Source organism: Loxodonta africana, chromosome 13 (genome assembly GCF_030014295.1).
Source record: "Loxodonta africana isolate mLoxAfr1 chromosome 13, mLoxAfr1.hap2, whole genome shotgun sequence".
In the NCBI taxonomy this organism is placed as follows: domain Eukaryota; kingdom Metazoa; phylum Chordata; class Mammalia; order Proboscidea; family Elephantidae; genus Loxodonta; species Loxodonta africana.
This window is the reverse complement of record NC_087354.1, coordinates 15,398,546-15,419,787: the sequence shown is the minus strand read 5'-3', so window position 1 is coordinate 15,419,787 and position 21,242 is coordinate 15,398,546. Positions and strand designations below refer to the sequence as shown.

Below are 21,242 nucleotides of genomic sequence, written 5' to 3'. Positions count from 1 at the left end.
GCTCTTCTGATGGCCAACTGAGAGCGTTTCTGAGGTGAGTAATCAAGGTAGAAGGATAACATTTGGCTCTGGACTGTTCCCTCATTTGTCATATGTTAAAACAGCTGAGCTATTAGCTCTAGACTTTCTGTCACAGGGGCTACTCCAAATCAAGATTGCTGGTAATAACCTTCATTGCTGCATTAGGAAAACGAGAATTTTTTATTTAAAAATGTTGACAATATACTTTACTTTAAAACTACTTTTCTTATGATAGAATATAAATAAACTGGAAAAGAGATTCTCCAAACTTGTTGTCGTCGAGTCAATTCCAACTCGTAGCGACCAGTAGAACTGTCCCAGAGGGTTTTCAAAGAGCAGCTGGTGAATTTCAACTGTCAATCTTTTAGTCTGCAGCTGTAGCTCTCAACCACTATGCCACCAAAACGAAATGACTCCAGAATTGGTACGACCTCTCTGAAAAGCAGTTTGGTGATTAATATAACCAAACCTGTTGCTGCCAAGGCGATTCCGGCTCATAGCAACCCTATAGGACAGAGTAGAACTGCCACCATAGGGGTTCCAAGGAGTGGCTGGTAGAGTCGAACTGCTGACCTTTTGGTTAGCAGCCAAGCTCGTCACCCCTACGCCACCAGGGCTCTGGAAAGTGATTCCAGTGACCCCCAGACTAGTCATTGTCCTTGATTTGGCCTGAAAGCTCCAATCTTCAGCTTGACTTGAGGTGTTTTTGAAATAACTGTCACTCCTAAGTGAAATTGCATAGACAGCCAGGCAGTGGGAGGCCACGTGTTCAGCGACTGGGGAAAATAAAAGGGAAAAGAAACACCCCTACCCATCCCAGAAAAAAAGGCGAATTGAGTCACTTTTACTTTGTGTTTTTCCCCTTAGTTAACCTTCTTGAAACCTGTTGCCAGAAAGTCAGCTCTGACCCATGGTAACCCATGTGTTACAGATCAGAACTATGCTCCATAGGGTTTTCTTGGCTGTAAGCGTTACAAAAGCAGGCTTCCAAGCCTTCCTCCGTGGCACTGCTGAGTGAGTTCAAACCACCGACCTTTCAGTTAGTAGCCAAAAGCAAACCATCTGTGCTGCCCGGGGACCTTAACGATCTCTAGAACCCACTCTTTGAGGACACAACCATTGTGCGAGGCCAGAAAAGATTTAACTCATACTGTTACAGGGACTTTTAACACACAGTATTTCAGATGGATTAAAACTCAAGTTCAAAAATGGTTTTATATTTTGTTTCTACTCAACATTATAATGCAAAGAGATATAATAGATATGTGTTTATCAATATTACTTTCAAAAGAGTAATTACGTGCTCTGAAAGTTCCTGAAGTCGCCTTTTGCATTGAAGGCAGGAAGCAAAATTTTCCAAGGGCAACTGCTCACAATATCAAGAAAGTGGATCTTGAAAGCTTAAGGGGATCTGAATTTACCATGAAATTTTCAGAACCACATCTTTCCTCATGAGGTACTAATATAAGCAAACATTTATTATTCATTATTCATTTCAGAAACTAAATCCCTGATCTAATTTATTATTTGATGTTCATGAAGCTTCTAAAAACCATATGCTGGTGGGGGGTGGGGAGGGAGACACCTGTGTTTAAATTGTGCAAATTTAGCATCTCGTCTATTCAGTAAAATTCAATTCTGCTTAATTTAATTCAGTCCTATTCAATTAAATTTATTTTAATTTCTAAATGCTTTCTACAAGACAGAGATTGTGCTAACACTAGAAAATCACAAAAAATTTTAAAGGAGCTCACAGATGGGCTACAACAATGTGGGGTGGTTTCATTTTTTCAAAACTTACAGACACAGGCCCTCCCTAGGAGTTAGCACCGGCTCACCACCTTTCTCTCCTCCCCTAGTCCTGCCATTGTTTTTTGTGATTTCATGACCCATGATTGGCCTGTGCCTGCCAGGCAAGAAAGACATGGCACCCTCAAAAGGGTTAATAGAGCAAAGAGTTCAATAAAAAGATTATTTTAAAAAATGTTTTACTGCAGTAAATATATGTGTAATAAAACATTTGCCATTTCGACATTCTACCCATGTACAATTCAGTGACATTAATTGCGTTCATCCTGTTAGGCAACCATCACCACTACCCAGTTTCAAATTTTTCCATTACCCTTAATGTGGAAGAACGCCAGGGAGGAGGGTGTGGGATTTCAGGCCTGGCAACTGCCAGGTGCTTTGCCATCAAGGCCAGTGCGGTGAGGAGGGAGTGCTTACTGGAGCTGGAGCTGGAGAGATGAGCTGTAGGACAAAGTGCTGTGGCTTCCTGTGGAGGGACCAGCCCACCTGCAGTGACCTTGAGGAGAGGAGCCAGGGAATAAATACAGTGTCCTCACTCTCCTCCCACTGTCCAGGCTCCTGATTGCCTCCCAGCCAGACCAAAGGAAGCCCACTGGTACAGGACTTACAACAGCCAGCCTCTGGGGCACAGAGCAGGGCTGAGAAGGATGCAGAGAGGAGCCCAAGGGGTGAACAGAAAACATCCAGCAAATGGCCTCATACCTTGGCCTCTCGGATTTTTGATGGGCTCATTTTCTCTGGGCCCTCAGCCACCCACCCCTCGTCACGCTTTGGGCGTTGTCATCATTTAACCTGTGCTACCTCTGGGTCCTCCAACTCACAGACACCCTCTGACTGTTTCAGCACCCTGGCTTCATCACCTCTCATCCTCTGACCACTCCATTCTCACTCTCCATTGGCCCCCCACCCCCCCGCCTGTTGTCCCTTCCTTTTGGGTCCAGCGTAGCGTGCCCTTTCCATCATCTTCCAAACTATAGACATATGTTTTCATTTTTATTGTGGTTAAAGATGTATAACAAAATTTGCCATTTCAATCATTTTTTACATGAACAATTCAGTGACATTAATTACGTTCACCATGTTGTATAATTATCACCACTATCCATTTCCAGATTCTTCCGTCACCCTTAACAGAAGCTCAGTACCCCATAAGTAATACCTCCCTATTTCCCCTTCCCACCTACCCCTGATAACCTCTAATCAACTTTGGTCTCTATGCCTTTGCCTATTCTAGATATTTCATATAAGTGCGGTCTTATGATATTTGTCCTTTTGTGCTGGCTTATTTCATTCAAGAAAACGTTTTGAAGGTTCATCCATGTCATGGCATGCATCGGAACTTCATTTCTCTTTATGGCTGAGTAATATTCCATTGTATGGATATACTGTATTTTTTTAATCCAAATTGTATATATATTTTTAAATGCTCCTTAAAATTGATCTATCCTCAAATGTATATAATGTATTTCTCCATCATTATGTGTATTGAAAATACCCTCAACTCCAATGAGGCATTATTTGAAACGGTGAAAAAAATGGGGGATGAATATACTGGGCTTTATTCATCAGTGATTGAACTCTATCTACATGTATCAGCATGGTAAGTGGAAAAAACAACCTGCAGAAGGATGGTGCTGCAGCACCCTTTACTTTTAAGTTTCTCTTTTCAAGCAGAAAACCAAAACCAACCAACCAACCAGCCCGTTGCCAAGGAGTGGATCCCTACTCATAGTGACCCTATAGGACAGAGTAGTAACAGCCCCCTAGGGTTTCCAAGGAGTGCCCTGTGGACTGGAACTGCCGACCTTTTGGTTAGCAGTCCTAGCTCTTAACCATTATGGCACCAGGGTTTCCAGAAGAACCCCTTTTATTCCAAACAAAATCTTCCACGGTCCTCATAAAAGTTGAGCTGCTCTTACTGAAGAGCTGGAGGGCCTGGAAGCCCACCCCCCTGTTCCCACCCAGTATCCCAGGAAGCACCCCCACGGAACAGGAGCGCTCGGGTGACACTGTCTGAGAACCACAGCGCCAGGCCGCGCAGACGGGCCTCGTTCGGAAGCAGAAAGGAAGCTGACAAAGCTAGTGATTAGATTATACAATCTTTCCAAGCTAAGCCACTGCTCACGATTTTGGAACAACAACTTTGTTTGCTAAAAGAATATAAATACCCCTGTTATATACATCTGAGGGCATTTAAGGACGAGGAATTACAGTTAACAGAATTCCAGGAGCCAAGCTCGCCTTTCCTGGCGATTGCAGGAGCCGCAGAAACGGTTCCGCCTGGGTACCTGCAGCGCCACCGCACTCGCTCCTGCTCCGCTTTCCTTAGTAACCTCCCCAGGCTCGCCTTTGTCTTGCTTCCTTTGTCGTTTTCATCGTTTTGGGCTTACAATTGTTCTCTAGAAGCTGAAGACTCAGGCCGCAGAACATGCTGTCCGTCCCATCCAAGGGCTTGTGTGCCTTTCTGGGGAAACCACGATTCTAGCAGGTCAATCTGGCTGCCAATAGACATGGCCAGGGCCAGAGCTGGCAGGCGCTTATCTAACCGGGACTGTCCCCTGGGATTTGTGAAATGCATGTTTTCCTGAAGCGAAAGCTTGATGACTAGTAGAAAGGATGAACACTCAAAACACTGGGAGGAGTCCGAGTGGAGGACCCCAGTGCTTGGGAAGAGTGAGGGAAGGGACAGTGGGATTGATTTTTTTCCCCCTGCTTCACAATGGTTAAAAAGGGCTCAGTAATCCAGAGAAAAATTCCCCTGCCAAAGCTAAGTGAAGAGCAAATGAGTAGCTCCAGGCACAGCTGTGGATTTAAACTGAGTGTATTTACCCTGGAGATGAGGGTAAAAAATAAACAGTTGGCCTTTGAGTCAATTACGACTCATGACGACTCGTTGTGTGTCAGAGTAGAACCGCTCCACGGGGTTTTCAAGGCTGTAATCTTTCCATAGCAAATCACCAGGCCCTTCTTCTAAGATGCCTCTGGGCAGGGGCCTATCTACAAAAAAAGTGCCTCTGGCAATTAGTTTAAAATTTTTGAATGATTTCCCCCACAGCTGACAATGGAAACTGTGATGGCAAATGGAAACTGCTCATCAGCACCCCTCCTCAAGCAGCGCCTACCTGCCATACTTCAGTCACACTTCTGCCCTTGCATAGGTTTGAACTGCCAACTTTTTGGTTAGTAATCCAAGCCCTGGTGGCATAGTGGTTAAGAGCCTGGCTGCTAACCAAAAAGGTCAGCAATTTGAATCCACCAGTGGCTCCCTAGGGAACCCTGTGGGGCAGTTCTAATCTGTCCAATAGGTCACCGTGAGTCAGAATTCTCTCAACGGCAATGGGTTCGGTTTTTTTGGTTTAAACTAGTGCTTAGCTGTTTTCACCACTCAAGGATACCTGGAGATGAGAACACTCATGGGGAAAATAGTAGGAGCCTTCATGTAAGTAATGTTGAGCGCTAGCACTAAGGAGGGGCAAGGGAAGGAGAGAACTGACATTGATTGCCAAACCCGCTGGCATCAAGTCGATTCTGTCTCATAGGGACCCTGTTGGGCAAAGCAGAACTGCCCCCATAGAGTTTCCAAGGAGCAGCTGGTGGATTCAAACTGCCAACCTTTTGGTCAGCAGCCAAGCTCTTAAGCACTGTGCCGCCAGAGTTCTTGACTAAGCACCTACTTTTGCCCACATGGAAGCCCTGGTGGTGTAGTGGTTAAGAGCTAGACTGCTAACCAGAAGGTCTGCAGTTCGAATCCATCAGGCGCTCCTTGGAAACCCTGTGGGGCAGTTCCACCCGGTGCTGTAGGGTCACTATGAATCCAAATCAACTCAAGGGCAACGGGCTTGGTCTTTGTCTTTGTTTTGCCCACATAGTGCTAAGTGAATGATGGACATCAGCTCACTTTATCTCACCATGACCAGAGAGAGTGGTGTTAACAGCCCCCCTTATAGATGGGGGAAGAAAGCCTCCAGATTAAGCAACTGGCTGAAGGTCACACAGTGGGTCGTTGGCAGGGCGGAATTCAAACCGGGGTCTATGATTCCAAATGTCCTTCTTTTCTAGTCTAACGACCGGTTACTGCAGAAAGGTGTTTTTTCGTTTTTTGGGTTTTTTTTTTTTTGGTGCTTTAAGTGAAAGCTTAAAAATCAAGGTGGTCTCTCATACAAAACATTACACACACCTTCCTATGTACTCCTAGCTGCTCTCTCCCTAATGAGACAGCACACTCCTCCTCTCCTCCCTGTATTCCCCTTGTCCATTCAACCAGCTCCTAATCCCCTCTGCCTTCTCATCTCCCCTCCAGACAGGAGCTGCCCACATAGTCTCATGTGTCTACTTGAGCCAAGAAGTTCACTCCTCACCAGTATCATTTTCTGTCTTACAGTCCAGTCTAATCCCTGTCTGAAGAGTTGGCTTCAGGAATGGTTCCAGTCTTGGGCTAACAAAGGCTCCAGGGACCATGCCTTCCACGGTCCCTCTAGTCTCAGTTAGACCATTAAGTCTGGTCTTTTTACGAGAATTTGAGATCTGCATCCCACTGTTCTCCTGCTCCCTCAGGGATTCTCTCTTGTGTTCCCTGTCAGGGCAGTTATAGGTTGTACCTGGGCACCATCTAGTTCTTCAGGTTTCAGGCTGATGTAGTCTCTGGTTTATGTGGTCATTCAAAAAGAAAGGTGATTTTTGAATCAATATAATGAAGAATATTTAAGAGTCAGAGAAGGAACTTGCTAAATGGTAGACTGCGCCCGGAAATGGAGTGGGTGGGCTGGGGGGATAGTGAGCTACCCATATGTGAACCCCACAGCAACTTCTGAGAGGCTTTTGAGGGAGGCTATTTTTTATGGAGGGGGTGCAGCAGTGGACAAGCCTGAATCCAAGCAGAATGTAGAAACTCAAGTTTGTGCCTTAAGTCAATATAAGTTCAGGTCCATTGGTCATGGCGAGGTGCGAGCTTGCTGTGTTTCTTTTATAACTGACCAGCTGTGAGGCTGCATATCTTTCCCTCTCAGCCCTGCCAAGCTGGCCATTCCCCCCTCAGCTCTGAGCTGATGCCTTGTGGAAGACGGGGTCAGGTTGCAGCCCAAGGTGGCCGCTGCCTTTCCTCTCCCAGCTCTGCCAGTAGGGAGGCCTTTCGTGGCCATGCTGGCCACTGAGGACAGGGATCCTGGAGAGCCCCCACAAGGAAAGAGACGGGGAGGTGCAGATGGGGGTAGATGATAGGGAAGTCACTGGGTGCACAGGGCTTTCAAAAACTCAGTTCTGAGGGCCCCAAACTAAGCCAGTTTCTTTTAATAGTTCCAGAAAGTCCTTGGCAGCAGCTCCCCAGTCGTCAATTTTAGCTCCTTCATAGGGCTGAGAGAAAAGGTTCTCCTCTCTATCAGGGTTAGCACCAAAATAGACACCTTGGGCACTTATATTTTTTTCTTTGGTGTGTGTTTTCATAAAAATTAGCTAGAGTTTTAAATTATAATAGTAATACCTGCACATGATTTCTCAAAATCCAAAGTAGTAGACAAGAGTAAATAATTAAAGTGAAAAATCCTATCTCCCTTCCCCCGACGCCCAGGCTAACCATTAACTGACCACTATCAACAGTGTCTGTGTAACCTTTCAGAAATATTCACATGCTTTTACATACACATATAAGCACTTGCTCTTACACACACACACACACACACGCACACGCAAGGCATCCTTACCTGGCCCACCCTCTCGCAGCATCATCTCCCACCACCTACCCTGCCCCCTCCGCACAGTGGCATCTCTCTCCTCTCCTCATGAGGCTAATATCTACTCAACCTCCAACTGCAGCTCATGGGGTCCCACTCCAGGTCAGGCTGCCTGACCTGGGGTTTTACATTCACCTGTGTGACCACTTGATTAAAGTCTATCTCACTCATAAAGCTGCTCTTTGAGGGCAGGGATGCTGACATGTCTGGACCAGGTTTGGATTAACCAGTAAGCAAGGTATGCATGGGCTTACCTGTGCTTACCTACTAACCTGTAGTGCACAATATCACCTGCTTTTCACCACATAAAAACAGGTGAAATTGTGCCCTACGGATTAGTAAGTAAGCACGAGTAAGTCTGTGTATACCTTGCTTATTAGGTAATGTGTTCCTGGTCTGGATGCTCCATTACAGTCTCAGAGCCTGCCTTCCAACAGGTTGACTTGGACTCATGGCAGCCTCACGAGTGCCAGAGTAGAGCTGTGCTCCGGAGGGTTTTCAATGGCTGATTTTTCAGAAGTAAATTGCCAGGCCTTTCTTCTGAGGCACCCCTTTTGGTAAGCAGCCAAGGATGTTAACTGTACCATGCAGGGACTAAGACGTGTGTAACCAATAGTTATTGAGCTGGCTTTTTAAAATTAATAATACATTTTAGTCATCTTTCATGTCAGGACGTACACATCTATCTCATTGTCTTACTGGCCCTACAGTATTCCTTCATGTGGATATATCATAATTTGGTAACCACTCCCCCATTAATGAATTTTTAGGGTATTTCCAATTTTTTGCTGTTGCCAAACAGCACTGCATCACTGCTCATACATCTTTGCACACTTGTGCACCTGTGTCTGTTAGGTAAGTTCCTAAAAGCGAAACTGCTGGATCAAAGGGTTGGTGTGTGACAAAACGGGAGAGGTACTGTCAGTCGCCTTCCCCTAAAATGCTGCCAATCCACACTCCCTGCAGCAGTGCCAAGGATTCTTCTTCCCTCCACCCTGACCACCACTGGGCATCATCAAGGTTTTTTTTTTACTTTGCTTACTCATAGGTGAAAATGGCATCTCCTTGATTAAAATGCATTTCTTTGGTATGGAGCGAGGCTGAGGATGACTTCTGTATGGTTACTGCCATTTTTATCTGCTGTTCTGTAAATGTCCATTCCTATCTTTCATCCATAGTTCTACTGAGTTATCTTTTCATCTAGATTTTGTAAGACCTCTTTCTATATTTTCCCCTTTGCCATTTATTTTTTGACCCTATGACACGTTGTCACAGAGAAGTTTTTCATTTTCATGCTGTCAAATTTACCCATCTTTCTTTTTCTTTCCTCGCCTCTCCCTGTCTCTCAATCCATACCCATGAGCACACAGGGACAGGAAAGAGGCTCGGGACTGTGCTCCCAAAGGTGGAGACGGGCTATTTCTGGGCAGGGAGCTCTGTCTGGAATGACTTGTAGCTCATTTCGTGGGACTTCTCTGTACAGCTTTTTTTTTTAAATATAAAGAGCATGTATCACTTTAATTAAAAAAAAAAAGTTGCTTACTTAAAAAGAAACAGTAATCGTTCCCTTTATGGCAGCTGGATTTTTGTCATTCCTAGAAAATTTTTATGCTGAATAAAACTGTAAAATCTTAATTGCATTCTGCTTCTTTTTAAAAATTTAAACAAAAAAGGCTAGTATTTTTCAGAGATTTCCTTATTAAAAATAGCATTTAAAAAAACCGTTGCAGTCGAGTCGATTTCAACTCATAGCGACCCTATAGGACAGAGTAGAACTGCCCAATAGGGTTTCCAAGGAGCAGCTGGTGGATTCAAAATGCCGACCTTTTGGTTAGCAGGGGAGCTCTTAACCACTGTGCCACGAGGGCTCCAAAAATAGCATTAGTCTGATTATTTATAATAAGTGCCCTGCACTTTATAGCAAATGTGCAGCAAACAGAAAGAGCCAGTTGGGAGAGCTGCCATTGGCTGAGCTTCAGCAGCCATCATCCCAGAGCCTCGCAAGGTCGACAGCTCGCCCAGAGCCAGGACCTGAAGCCAGAGTTTCTGACCCCAAAGCCTCTAGTACAGCAACTGGTGAATTATTATTTCATTGTACTTTAAAATTCACAATTCAGTAAATTTGGGAACTATGAATTGGCATGGCTGCCCTGAAAACTGAAGTGTCCGAGACGTGAGCAAGCATCCTGGGCCTGCGCAGGTGGACTGATGCCCTCTGACAATGCACACCCACAGACGTGCTCTCAGGCCCCGGAGTGAAACGCTGTGATTTTCCTCTTGGAAGGAAAGCGAGGTCCTAGTGCCAAATCTGCCATGAGGCGTTTCAGAAACAACCGTGTTTGCCTGGCCCTCTGACAGCCTCTGCCGCAGGGTGGCTGGCAGGGCTCCGAAACTGGCTCTTTCATCAGGGCCTGGGGCTGTGCCTCTGCCCCATGGGGGCTCTGCGGGCTTGGTTTATTTTTCTCCATTTTAATGGGTTAGTTCCTAAAATACTTTTGAACTTTCTGTGTTCTACGGAAAATAAAAGGTCTTTTCTCTCTGGGTGCTTCTCTCATTCCAAAGGAATGAAGAGGGAAAAACGAGAGGAAATAACAAACTCCTTTTCATTGTGTGTACTTAATAAATGCCTTTTAGGCAGGGACTCTCTGGGAGAGCTGGGGCCGCTCTGTACCTTTCTGCATCTAAGATAAAGTTCCTAAAGAAAAGGGGACTTTGAAAAATGTTTTATGATTAATGTTAATAAATAAACTAGCTTACACTGGCAGCATGCCCAATAGTTCACAAAGCACTTTCCATTTTGAACCTTTGAGCAGATTTGTGAAGTGGATGGGTTTTTGTTTTTTTAAGGGGTGAAGGACTTGCCAATAAGCAAACAGCCAGTAAACAGAAGAGTCTGGACTCCAACCCAGATTTTCTGGCCTCAAACCTAATGGCTATTTTCGCATCACCAAGCTCTTTAATAATGATTTAATATGTGTTTATTTAAAATTATTCTTTCACCTTTATTAAACTAAAGAATAAACAAGAGAAGCCATCTATCAAACTTCATAAGCACCATAAAATGGGTGAATTCTTCTGTCATCTGGGTACAGGGAATGGCTTTTCATTTACATGCAAAAGCCAAATGTAAAAGAAAAGGTTGATAATTTTACCATTTTGAAAGAAAATGTATGCATAGCAAAAACATTATGAACCTCCCCCAGCACACACACACACACACACACACACACAAAATCCTGTAGAGCTAATAAACAAGTTCAGCAAGGTTACAAGATACAAGATGATGACACAAAATCAACTGTATTTCTATACACTAAAAAAAAGTGTATACACTAGCAATGAACAATTTGAAAAGGAAATTAAGAAAACAATTCCATTTATAATAGTATTAAAAAAAATTAAATACTTGAGAATAAACTCAGCAAAAGAAGTGCAAAACTTACACTTTGAAAGCTACAGAACATTGTTGAAAAACATTTAAAGAAGACCTAAATAAATGGAAAGACATCCCATGTTCGTGGATCAGAAGACTTAATATTGTTAAGATGTCAGTACTCCCCAAGTTGACACAAAGACTCAATGTAATTCAGACCAAAATCTCAGGTGACTTTTTTTTTTTTCTTTTTGCAGAAATTGAGAAGCCGACTCTAAAGCTCATAAGGAAATGTAAGGGACCTAAAATAGCCAAAATAATCTTGAAAGGGAAGAACAAAGTTAGAGGACTCATACTTACTGATTTCAGAGCTTACTATAAAACAATAGTAATGGAAGGCAGTGTGATACTGGCATGTTCTTACGTGCCGTTACGTCGGTTCCGACTCATAGCGACCATATGTACCACAGAATGAAACACTGCATACTGGCTTAAGGACAGACATATTGATCAAGGGAATAGAACTGACAGCTCAGCAAATCATATATCCGATAAGGGTCTAGGATGTAGTGTTCAGAATATAAGGACTCTTATAACTCTCCAACAAAAAGATGAATAACCCAATTAAAAAAATGGGTAAAAAATTTGAAAAGACAGTTCTTGAAAGAAGACATACAAATAGCCAATAAGCATATAAAAGATGTTTAACATCATTAGTCTTTAGAGAAATGCAAATCCAAACCATGATGAGATAACCACTTCACGTCCTCTAGGGTGGCTATAATCAAGACACAAAAATAACAAGTGTTGGCAAGGATGTGGAGAAAGCGGAACTCTCAGTCCCTGCTAGTGGGAATGTAAAATGGCGAGGCTGCTTTGGAAGACAGTCTGGCAATTCCCCACAACATTAAATGAAAAGTTACCATATAACCCAGCAGTTCTACTCCTAGCCTTATACCCAAGAGAACTGAAAACATATGTGCACACAAAAACTTGTACACACATGTTCAACGCAGGGTTATGCATAATAGCCAAAAGTGGAAAGAATCCAAAAGTCCACTAATTAACGAATGGCTAAACAAAAGGTGGTGTATCCGGTACAATGGAGTGTTATGCAAACATAAAAAGGAATAAAGTATTGATACATGCTACGACACGAATGAACTATGACATGAATGAACCATGACAGCATTATGCTAAATGAGAGAACCAGACACAAAAGGCCACATATTATATGATTCCATTGATGTGGAACGGGCAAATTCAAAGAAACAGAAAGCAGACCTGGGGTTCCCAGGGGATGGAGGGAGGAGGGAATGGGCTTTCTTTTTGGGGTGATGAAAACATTCTGGAATTAGATACTGGAAATGGTTGCACGAGCTCGTGAATATAATAAAACCACCAAATCATATAGTTTAAAAGGGTGAATTGTATCATGTGTGAATTACCTCAATAAAAAAGAATACTGAGAAAAATAAAAATACAAGTGACAAATTGGGTAACGATATTTACAACATATATAATAGATAAAGGGACAGTAACTGTAGTAGTAAAGAACCGCCATAAGTCAAAGGAAAAAAGACTGAAATCCTACAAAAAAAAAAATGGCCAAATGGTATGAATAGACAATTCACCAAAAAAAAAAAAGATATTAAAAAGTCTCTTAATCATGTAAAAAGATCTTTAATGCTGTTTTAAATAAAAGAGATACAAATTAAAGCTTTACTGAGATAATCATTTCTCACCCATCAGGTTGGACTAGTCTAAAAGCTTGACAATACACTCTGCTGGAACAGGCTGTGGGGAAACAGGCAGGCTGGTACACTGCCGGTGGGAAGGCACATGGTACAAGCTCAGCGAAAGGCAATTTGGCAATATGTCACAGAACTACCAATTCATGCTTCCTTTGACCTAGCAGTCCCACTTTCAGGAGTTTACTCTGAAGAATTTACTCTCAACTCCAACAGTATGGAAGTATGTACCCAAACCACTGCCATTGAGTTGATTCCGACTCATAGCAACCCTAAAGGACAGAGTAGAACTGCCCCATAGATTTCCAAGGAGTGCCTGGCGGATTTGGCCTGCCGACCTTTTGGTTAGCAGCCGTAGCACTTAACCACTACGCCACCAGGATTTCCATGGAAGTATGTGTGTGTGTGTGTATATATATATATATATATATATAGTTACACGTTACAATATTATTTGTCATTGCAAAACATTGGAGCTTATCTAAAGGCCCAAACATAGAAAACTACTTGAAAAAACTGTAGTACATACCCAGAATGGATTATCTATCATACATCAGTACAAATGAATAAGGAAGATTTCTATGAAGTGCTATAAAGTGATTTCCAGGAAATTTTGCTAACTAAAAAAAAGCAAATACACAAACAGTAAATAAATTGGAGGGTAGAAGAAGGGCTATTCCTAACAGCAGCATGTCAGCATAAAAGGTGAATGCGAATGGAATGGTAGAGCTGGGAAAGGGCCACTTTACAATCATCACAATAATGACTGGCTAAGGAAAGATTCGTAAGTGGGTGCTAAATCTAGAAGGAACACTTAGACAAGGAGCAGGATATTCACATGGTCTTAAAACGTCTCTTTACAGAACGCTCGTTAGCCGCAAGGGGAAAAATACAAACTACACAGTGAAGAAAAAGGAGCCTTGGTGGTACAATGGTTAAAGCAATCAACTGCTAACTGAAAGGTCAGCAGTTCGAAACCCCCAGCCACTCTGCAGGAGAAAGATGTGGCAGTTTGCCTGCATAAAGATTTACAGCCTTGGAAACCCTGTGGGGTCACTATGAGTCAGAATCGATTCAATGGCAGTGAGTCCAGGAACTGGACATCACCTTGATAGAAAGTAATGTCACCAGCAAAGGCTGGACAGACATGTGCTTCCAGACTCCATCACCTCAAGAAGGACATAACACCCTCTTGTATTCCAGCCAAGCACACATCTCCTAAATCTAGTCATGAGGAAGCAGCAGACAAACCCAAACTAAGGAATAGTCTACGCTTAAGGTTATATATCAACTTGGCTACGCCATGGTTCTCAGTGGTTTGGCAGATATTATGCAATCATCCTCCATTTTGTGATCTGATGTGAGCAACCAATCAGTTGAAAGTGGCGTTTCCTTGGGGGTGTGGCCTGTATCCAATATATATGGATGTTCTGGCAAAGCTTGCCCTCTTTCAATCCTGCATCCAACTTGGCATCCTCTGACCTCTGGTTCTTGGGATGTGAGCTAGCGGCCTGCCATCTGACCTGCATATTTTGGGATTCCCCAGCTCCTGCAACTCTGTGAGCCTTTTGCCTGACCTGCTGATTTTGGGTTCATCAGCCCCTGCAACCACAAGTCAGAAGAAGCCTCCAGCCTGATGACTGACCCACGGATATGGGACTTGCCAGCCTGTACAATTTTGTGAGCAATTTCTTGTAAATAAATCTCACTCTATATATTTATATACGTGCTTCACTGGTTTTGCTCCTCTAGAGAACCCAGCCTAAGACAATTCTTCAAAAGCTTCAATGTCATAACAAAGTTCAGGCTGAGAAAGTGTTCCAGGTTAAAGGAGACCTGAGCCATGGCGACTAAATGTAATACATGATCCTGGACTGGACTTTGCACTGGAGGGAAAAAAACTGCCATAAAGGACAGAATTGGGACAATTGTAAAAGCTGAAATATAGCCTGTACCAATGTAAATTTTCCTGAATTTGATAACTGTACCGTGGTTACATAAAAGAATATTCTTGTTTTAATGAAATATACACTGAAGTATTTCCGGGATAAAAGAATACAACATAGCCAACATACTTTCAGATGATTAAAAAATAAAGACAATACTCTCTCATTGTATGTGTGCATATAAGTGTATGCATGTTTGGATAGGTGTCTACACAGAAAGACAATATAAATGTGGCAAAATATTTAAAAACGGTGAATCTGAGCCCCACAAATATGGGAGCTACCTAAACTCATTTCTCATTCATGGATTGTTAAAGGCTCCCGAGAGTGGTATGATCTGATACACTGGAGGGCAGCATTTATATTTGAATCCCTTTGCTAATCCCTCCCTTAGACATTTGAATTTCTTCCTCTAAGCCAGTGTTTCCTAAATGGTCTGGGGAATAGTAGTGTCTCACAGAGCTGATTCAATTCCCTCTTGATTCACAATCACATTGGCATATTAATGCACTGTAAAACCATGTGTTAAAGAAATCTGTTTGAGTTTAACTTAATATTTTCCACTTTTATTTATCTGCAAACACTTTTTCCAGGAAAGTCTATGAATGCTAGCAAGATGCCAGTATCCTACGGAACACAGTTTGGGAAATGCTTCTCCAAACCACGCTCAAATCTTTGTAATGCCTACTGCTGGTATTGGGTCTCAAAAGTCACCTACTATTCCAGAGAATTTTGTCAGTGGTGACCATTCTTGAGGATGACTCTGAGGATATTATCACAGGATGTCTTCCTTTGAAATTTAGAAATGGGTGCAGCAGAGGCTGTGCTGAGACTTTGAGAGTAGATCTGGATTTAGTCTTGAAAAATTTAGGATACTTGTACTAATGTTCATTTCAGCATTACTCATACTAGCCAAAAAGTCGGAACAACCCAAGAGTCCATCAACAGATAAATGGATGAATAGGATGTATTCAGCCCTAAAGAGAAAAGAAGTTCTGGAACATGCTATCACACGGATGAACCTTGAACACATGATGCTAAATGAAATAAGTCAGACATAAAACGACAAATATCATATGAGCCCACTTATATAAAATATCTAGACTAGGCAAATGCATAGAGACAAAAGTTTACTAGTGAATACCAGAGATGGGTGGAGGGAGGGGACAAGGAGGCCTCAGTGCTTCAGGGACACTGGCCTTCCGCTAAGGGTGATGGAAAAATTTGGAGAATGGATCATGGTGATGGTTGAACAACATAATAAACATAATTAATGTCACAGAATTGCACCTGTGAAGAATGCTGAAATGGCAAATGTTCTGTTACATATATATTTACTACGATAAGAAAATGAAAACAAAAACAAATATTGAGCTCACCGTTTCTCCATCACCCAATAGCACCCATGCCCACACTGTAAATGGCACAACCGTTCAGTTGTCCAGATCAGTAACCTGGGAATCATCTTTGACTCTTCACTTTCCTGCCTCTCCTCACAGTCAATGAATCATCAAGTACCATCAGTCAATTCTGCCTCCTAAACATTTCTCAACATTTCTTCTCTTTATCCCCACTACCATCATTCTAGTCCAAGCCACCATCATATTAGCCTTCACTACTTCAACAGCCTCCTAACTGGTCTCTCCACTTCCACAGTCCATTCTCTACCTACCAGCCAGAGTAACCTGTCTAAAAAATACTGAGTTTGAATCTGGACTACACCATTTATTGGCTGTGTAGTCTTGGGAGAGAAAATCACTCAACCGACTAATTCTTGATTTCCTTATCTATAAAATGGAAATAATAATATATCACGGGTAGTAATAATGATTAAAAGAGATAACCCAGATAAAGGGAGAATACAGGATACTTTAGTTGTCATTATATCTCACTTGAAATAACAGGAGGGTTTTAGCTTATTTTTTACAATTTTTGTAGAGAAAAATTCTCAGAAAAACAAAATATGCTTAGTGTATGATATGAATCGACGGCACTGGGTAGTGTATGATACCATACAAAGACATCAAACTCAATGAAAATTCTTATGATAAAGTAGAATAGTGGCTAACAGATGACAACTCTAAGTGGCATGAAGGAGATATTAGAGTATACTAGAAAAGAGTCCTAATCAGTTTGATTATATAAGCTCTAAATAAATACTATTGGAGAAAGAAACTTTGTCTGGGAAATAATACTTAAATTATGCAGATAGTGTGAGGAAAACCCTCTTTTGGGAATCTTGGGCTGTTAGCGGAATGTGCACCTGGTAACAGGAGCCCAGTTTCCAGCATTCACTTGGTCATCTAATAAAAAAAAAAAAACCAAACCCCATGCCCTCGAGTCGATTTGACTCATAGTGACCCTTTAGGACAGGGTAGAACTGCCCCATAGAGTTTCCAAGGAGCGCCTGGCGGATTCGAACTACCGACCCTTTGGTTAGCAGCCGTGGCACTTAACCACTACGCCACCAGGGTTTCTGTCATCTAATAAGCAAGTGTTTATTAAGCAGTGACCCTAGGCCAAGTGTTCTACTCATCTTTAGTGGATAAGAAAGTCAGGCATTTTCAAAGCTGTTAGTCCGCTGGTGTCTACGGAAAGCGCTAGGTCCAGAACAGCTTTGGTGGCCAGTGTATTGCAGCTTACCTGTAATAAATGGTTGATGCACGAGTCGTGTGATCCCAGGGCTTGTTCCACACCTGCTAGTTCCCTCAGTACTGGGACACACTCCAGACTTTTTTCACCTTTACTGCTCTGGATATATTCCAATGCCTCTTGATAATGGGGCAGAGCTTCTTTTGATTTCTTCTGACCTTGATACAGTCTAAAAAAAAATCAAAGAAACTATTTTTTAAAAAATTAAAATTGAAAATGTAGGTGGTTTGGTAGTTAGGATTTGGTTAACTGACCACTGTTGTCTGGATTCATTTCCTAGCCCATGAAGCCTTTCCTCCAAGAGGCAGCAGGGGACAGTGGTTAAGGGCATGAACTCAGGAGTCACACCACTTGGGTTCGAATGCTGACTCCACCGCTTACCAGATGTACAATCTTCAAGTTATTTAGCAGTTTCCTCATCTGAAAGTTAAGGATAATAATAGTGCCCACTTCATTAGGTTAGTATGAAGACTGAATTAGTTAATATTTACAAAAACTCTGTGATGGCCAATTTTGTATGTCAATTTGGCTAGGCTAGGATACTCACTGGTTTGGCCAGATACTGGACTGGTTGCTGTTTGTAATACGATGTGATGCAAAGTAATATAATGACCGTCCATGATCTGATGTGATCAACCAATCAGTTGCAAAGGAAGTTTCCTTGGGGCGTGGTTTGCCTCCAGAACATATATGGATATTCTCGCAGAGCTAGCTAGCTCTCTGTCTTGACCCTTGTCACCTGACCTCCAGTTCCATGACCTGCAGACGTCTCCAGTCTGCCACTTGACCTGCAGATTTTTCATTTTCCAGCCCCTGCAATCCTGTGAGCCAGCAGAGGTCTCCGGCCTACTGCCTGACCTACGGATTCAGGACTTGCCATCCCTACAATTACATGAATCATTTCCTTGAAGTGAATTTCTCTAAATACATGTTTATTTATATATATATGTCTCACCGGTTTTGCTTCTCTAGAGAGCCCAACTAAGACAAACACCAAGAACAGTTTCTGACACATAGTAAGTGCTATGTGGGTGGTAGTTTAAAAAATATAAAATACTTAATAAAACAACCACCACGATAATAAAGAATGCTAGGATGCTGATAACTGGTCTGTTGAGAAATTACAGAAACAGTCGAAGACTAATAATAGTGCATAGAAGTACTATATTCATATAGCATTATCATACTAATTATATTAATACCAATTATTATACTAATTAGAAGTCCCTGGGTGGCACAAAGGGTTGAGTGCTTGACTACTACCGGAAAGATTTGTGGTTCGAACCCACCAGAGGCACATCAGAAGACAGGTCTGTACATCTGATTCTAAATATCACAGCCTTGAAAACCCTATGGAGCAGTTCTACCCTGCACATATATGGTCTCCATAAGTCAGAATTGACTCGATGGCAACTAACAACTACAAAAACCACAACATTATACTAATTATACGTATTATGTTGTTGTTAGGTGCTGTTGAGTGGGTTCCGACACACGGTGACCCTGTGTGCAAAAGAACAAAACACCGCCTGGTCCTGCACCATCCTTACAATCATTGCTATGTTTGAGCCCATTGTTGCAGCCACAGTGTCAATCCATCTCACTGAGGGTCTTCCTCTTTTTCGTTGACCCTCTGCTTTACCAAGCGTGATCTCCTTTTCCAGGGACTGCTTCCACCTGATAACATGTCCAAAGTACATGAGACAAAGTATTGCCATCCTTGCTTCTAAGGAGCATTCTGGCTGTACTTCTTCCAAGACAGATTTGTTCGTTCTTCTGGCAATCTACGGTATATTCAACATCTTCACCAATACCAAAATTCAAAGGCATCAATTTTTTCTCAGTCTTCCTAATATATTGTCCAGCTTTCATATGAATATGAAACGATTTAAAATACCATGGCTTGGGTCAGGAACATCTTAGTCCTCAAAATGACATCTTTGCTTTTCTATACTTTAAAGAGGCCTTGTGTAGCAGATTTGTCCAATGTCGTACGTCATTTGATTTCTTTTTCTTTATTCTCTTTTTTATTGTGATTTCTTTTTCTTTATTCTCTTTTTTTGTGTGCTTTGGATGAAGGTTTACAGAGCAAATTAGTTTTTCATTAAACAATTAATATACATACTGTTCTGTGACATTGGTTGCCAACCTCACAATGTATCAACATTCTCCCCTCTAGACCTTGGGTTCCCCATTATCAGCTTTCATGCCCCCTCCTGCTTTCTTGCCCTTGTCCCTGGGCTGGTATGCCCATTTAGTATCATTTTGTTTTAGGGGCCTAATCTCCGCCTGAACGGTGAATCTCAGGAGTGACTTCAGTACTGAATTAAAAGAGTACCTGGGGGCCATACTCTCAGAGTTTCTTCAGTCTCTGTCAGACCAGTAAGTCTGGTCTTTATTTGTGAGTTAGAATTTTGTTCTACATTTATCTCCAGCTTTGTCTGGGACTCTCTATTATGATCCCTGTCAGAACAGTTTGTGGTGGTAGCCGGGCACCATCTAGTTGTGCTGGACTCAGTCAGGTGGAGGCTGTGGTAGTTGTTGTCTGTTAGTCCTTTGGACTAATCTTTCCCTTGTGTCTTTGGTTTTCCTCATTCTCCCTTGCTCCAGATGGGTTGGGACCAGTGAAGTATCTTAGATGGCCATTCACAAGCTTTTAAGACCCCAGACGCCACTCACCAAAGCAGAGTGTAAACATTTTCTTTATAAACTATGTTATGCCAATTGAGCTAGAGGCCTCCCAAGACCATGGCCCCCAAGCCTCAGCTCGGGGAGTGTGGACGTGTCTATGAAGCTTCCGTGACCTTGCCTTGGTCAAGTTGTGCGGATGTCCCCAGTATTGTGTACTGTCTTACCTTTCACCAAAGTGATCACTTATCTATTGTCTATTTATTGTTTTTCCATCCCCACCCCTCCCTTTCCTCATAACCATCAAAGATTGTTTCTTTTGTGTATAAACCTTTTCATAAGTTTTTATAATATTGGTCTCATACAATATTTGTCATTTTGTAACTGACTTATTTCACTCAGTATAATGGCCTCCAGATTCATCCATGTTGTGGGATGTTTCGCAGATTCATCGTATTTCTTTAATGTTGCATAGTATTCCATTGTGTGTATGTACCATAGTTTGTTTATCGATTCTCCTGTTGATGGGCATCTAGGTTGTTTCCATCTTTTTGCTATTGTGAATAATGCTGTAATGAACATGGGTGTGCATTTGTCTATTCGTGTGACAGCTCTTATTTCTCTAGGATATAGTCATAGGAGTGGGGTTGCTGGATCATACGATAATTCTATTTCTAGCTTTTTAAGGAAGCACATACCATTTTTCAAAATGTTTGTATCATTTTGCATTCCCACCAGCAGTGCATAACAGTTCCATTCTCCCCACAGCCTCTCCAATATTTGTTATTGGTTATTTGTTTTGATTTGTGCCAGGAATGTCGGGGTCAGATGGTATCTCATTGTAGTTTTGATTTGCATTTCTCTAATGGCTAGTCCGCTATGAGTCAGAATTGACTTGACGGCACTGGGTTATGGGTTTTTAATGGCTAGTGACCGGGAGCATTTCCTCATGTGTTTGTTCACAGCCTGAATGTCTTCTTTGGTGAAGTGTCTGGTCATGCATGTCCTTTGCCCATTTTTTAATTGTATTATGTGTCTTTCTTTTTTTCTTTTTCTGTAGAAGAGTTGGATTTCCTGCAGATTTTAGAGATTAGATCTTTGTCGGATTTGTCATAGCCAAAAATTTATTCCCAGTCTGTAGGTTCTTTTTAACACTTTTGGTGAAGTCTTTTGATGGGCCTAAGTGTTTTATTTTTAGAAGATCCCAGTTATCTAGCTTATCTGCTGGTGTTTGTATACTGTTCATTGTGGTTTGTATCCTGTAATATGGGTTCTGTCTCATTTTTTTGTAGATGGACATCCAGTTTTGCTGGCACCATTTGTTAAAAAGATTGTC

General features: G+C 42.1%; 1 protein-coding gene across 1 annotated transcript in view; it reads right to left on the bottom strand.

Moving 5' to 3' along the window:
* Positions 1-21,242, bottom strand: part of TTC23 (tetratricopeptide repeat domain 23) — a 131,756-nt gene that overhangs the window by 58,246 nt on the left and 52,268 nt on the right. Inside the window, exon 6 of the mRNA XM_003413795.4 lies at positions 17,270-17,447. Within this exon, the coding sequence (XP_003413843.2) occupies positions 17,270-17,447 (178 nt within the window). The remainder of the gene's footprint in view (positions 1-17,269; positions 17,448-21,242) is intronic.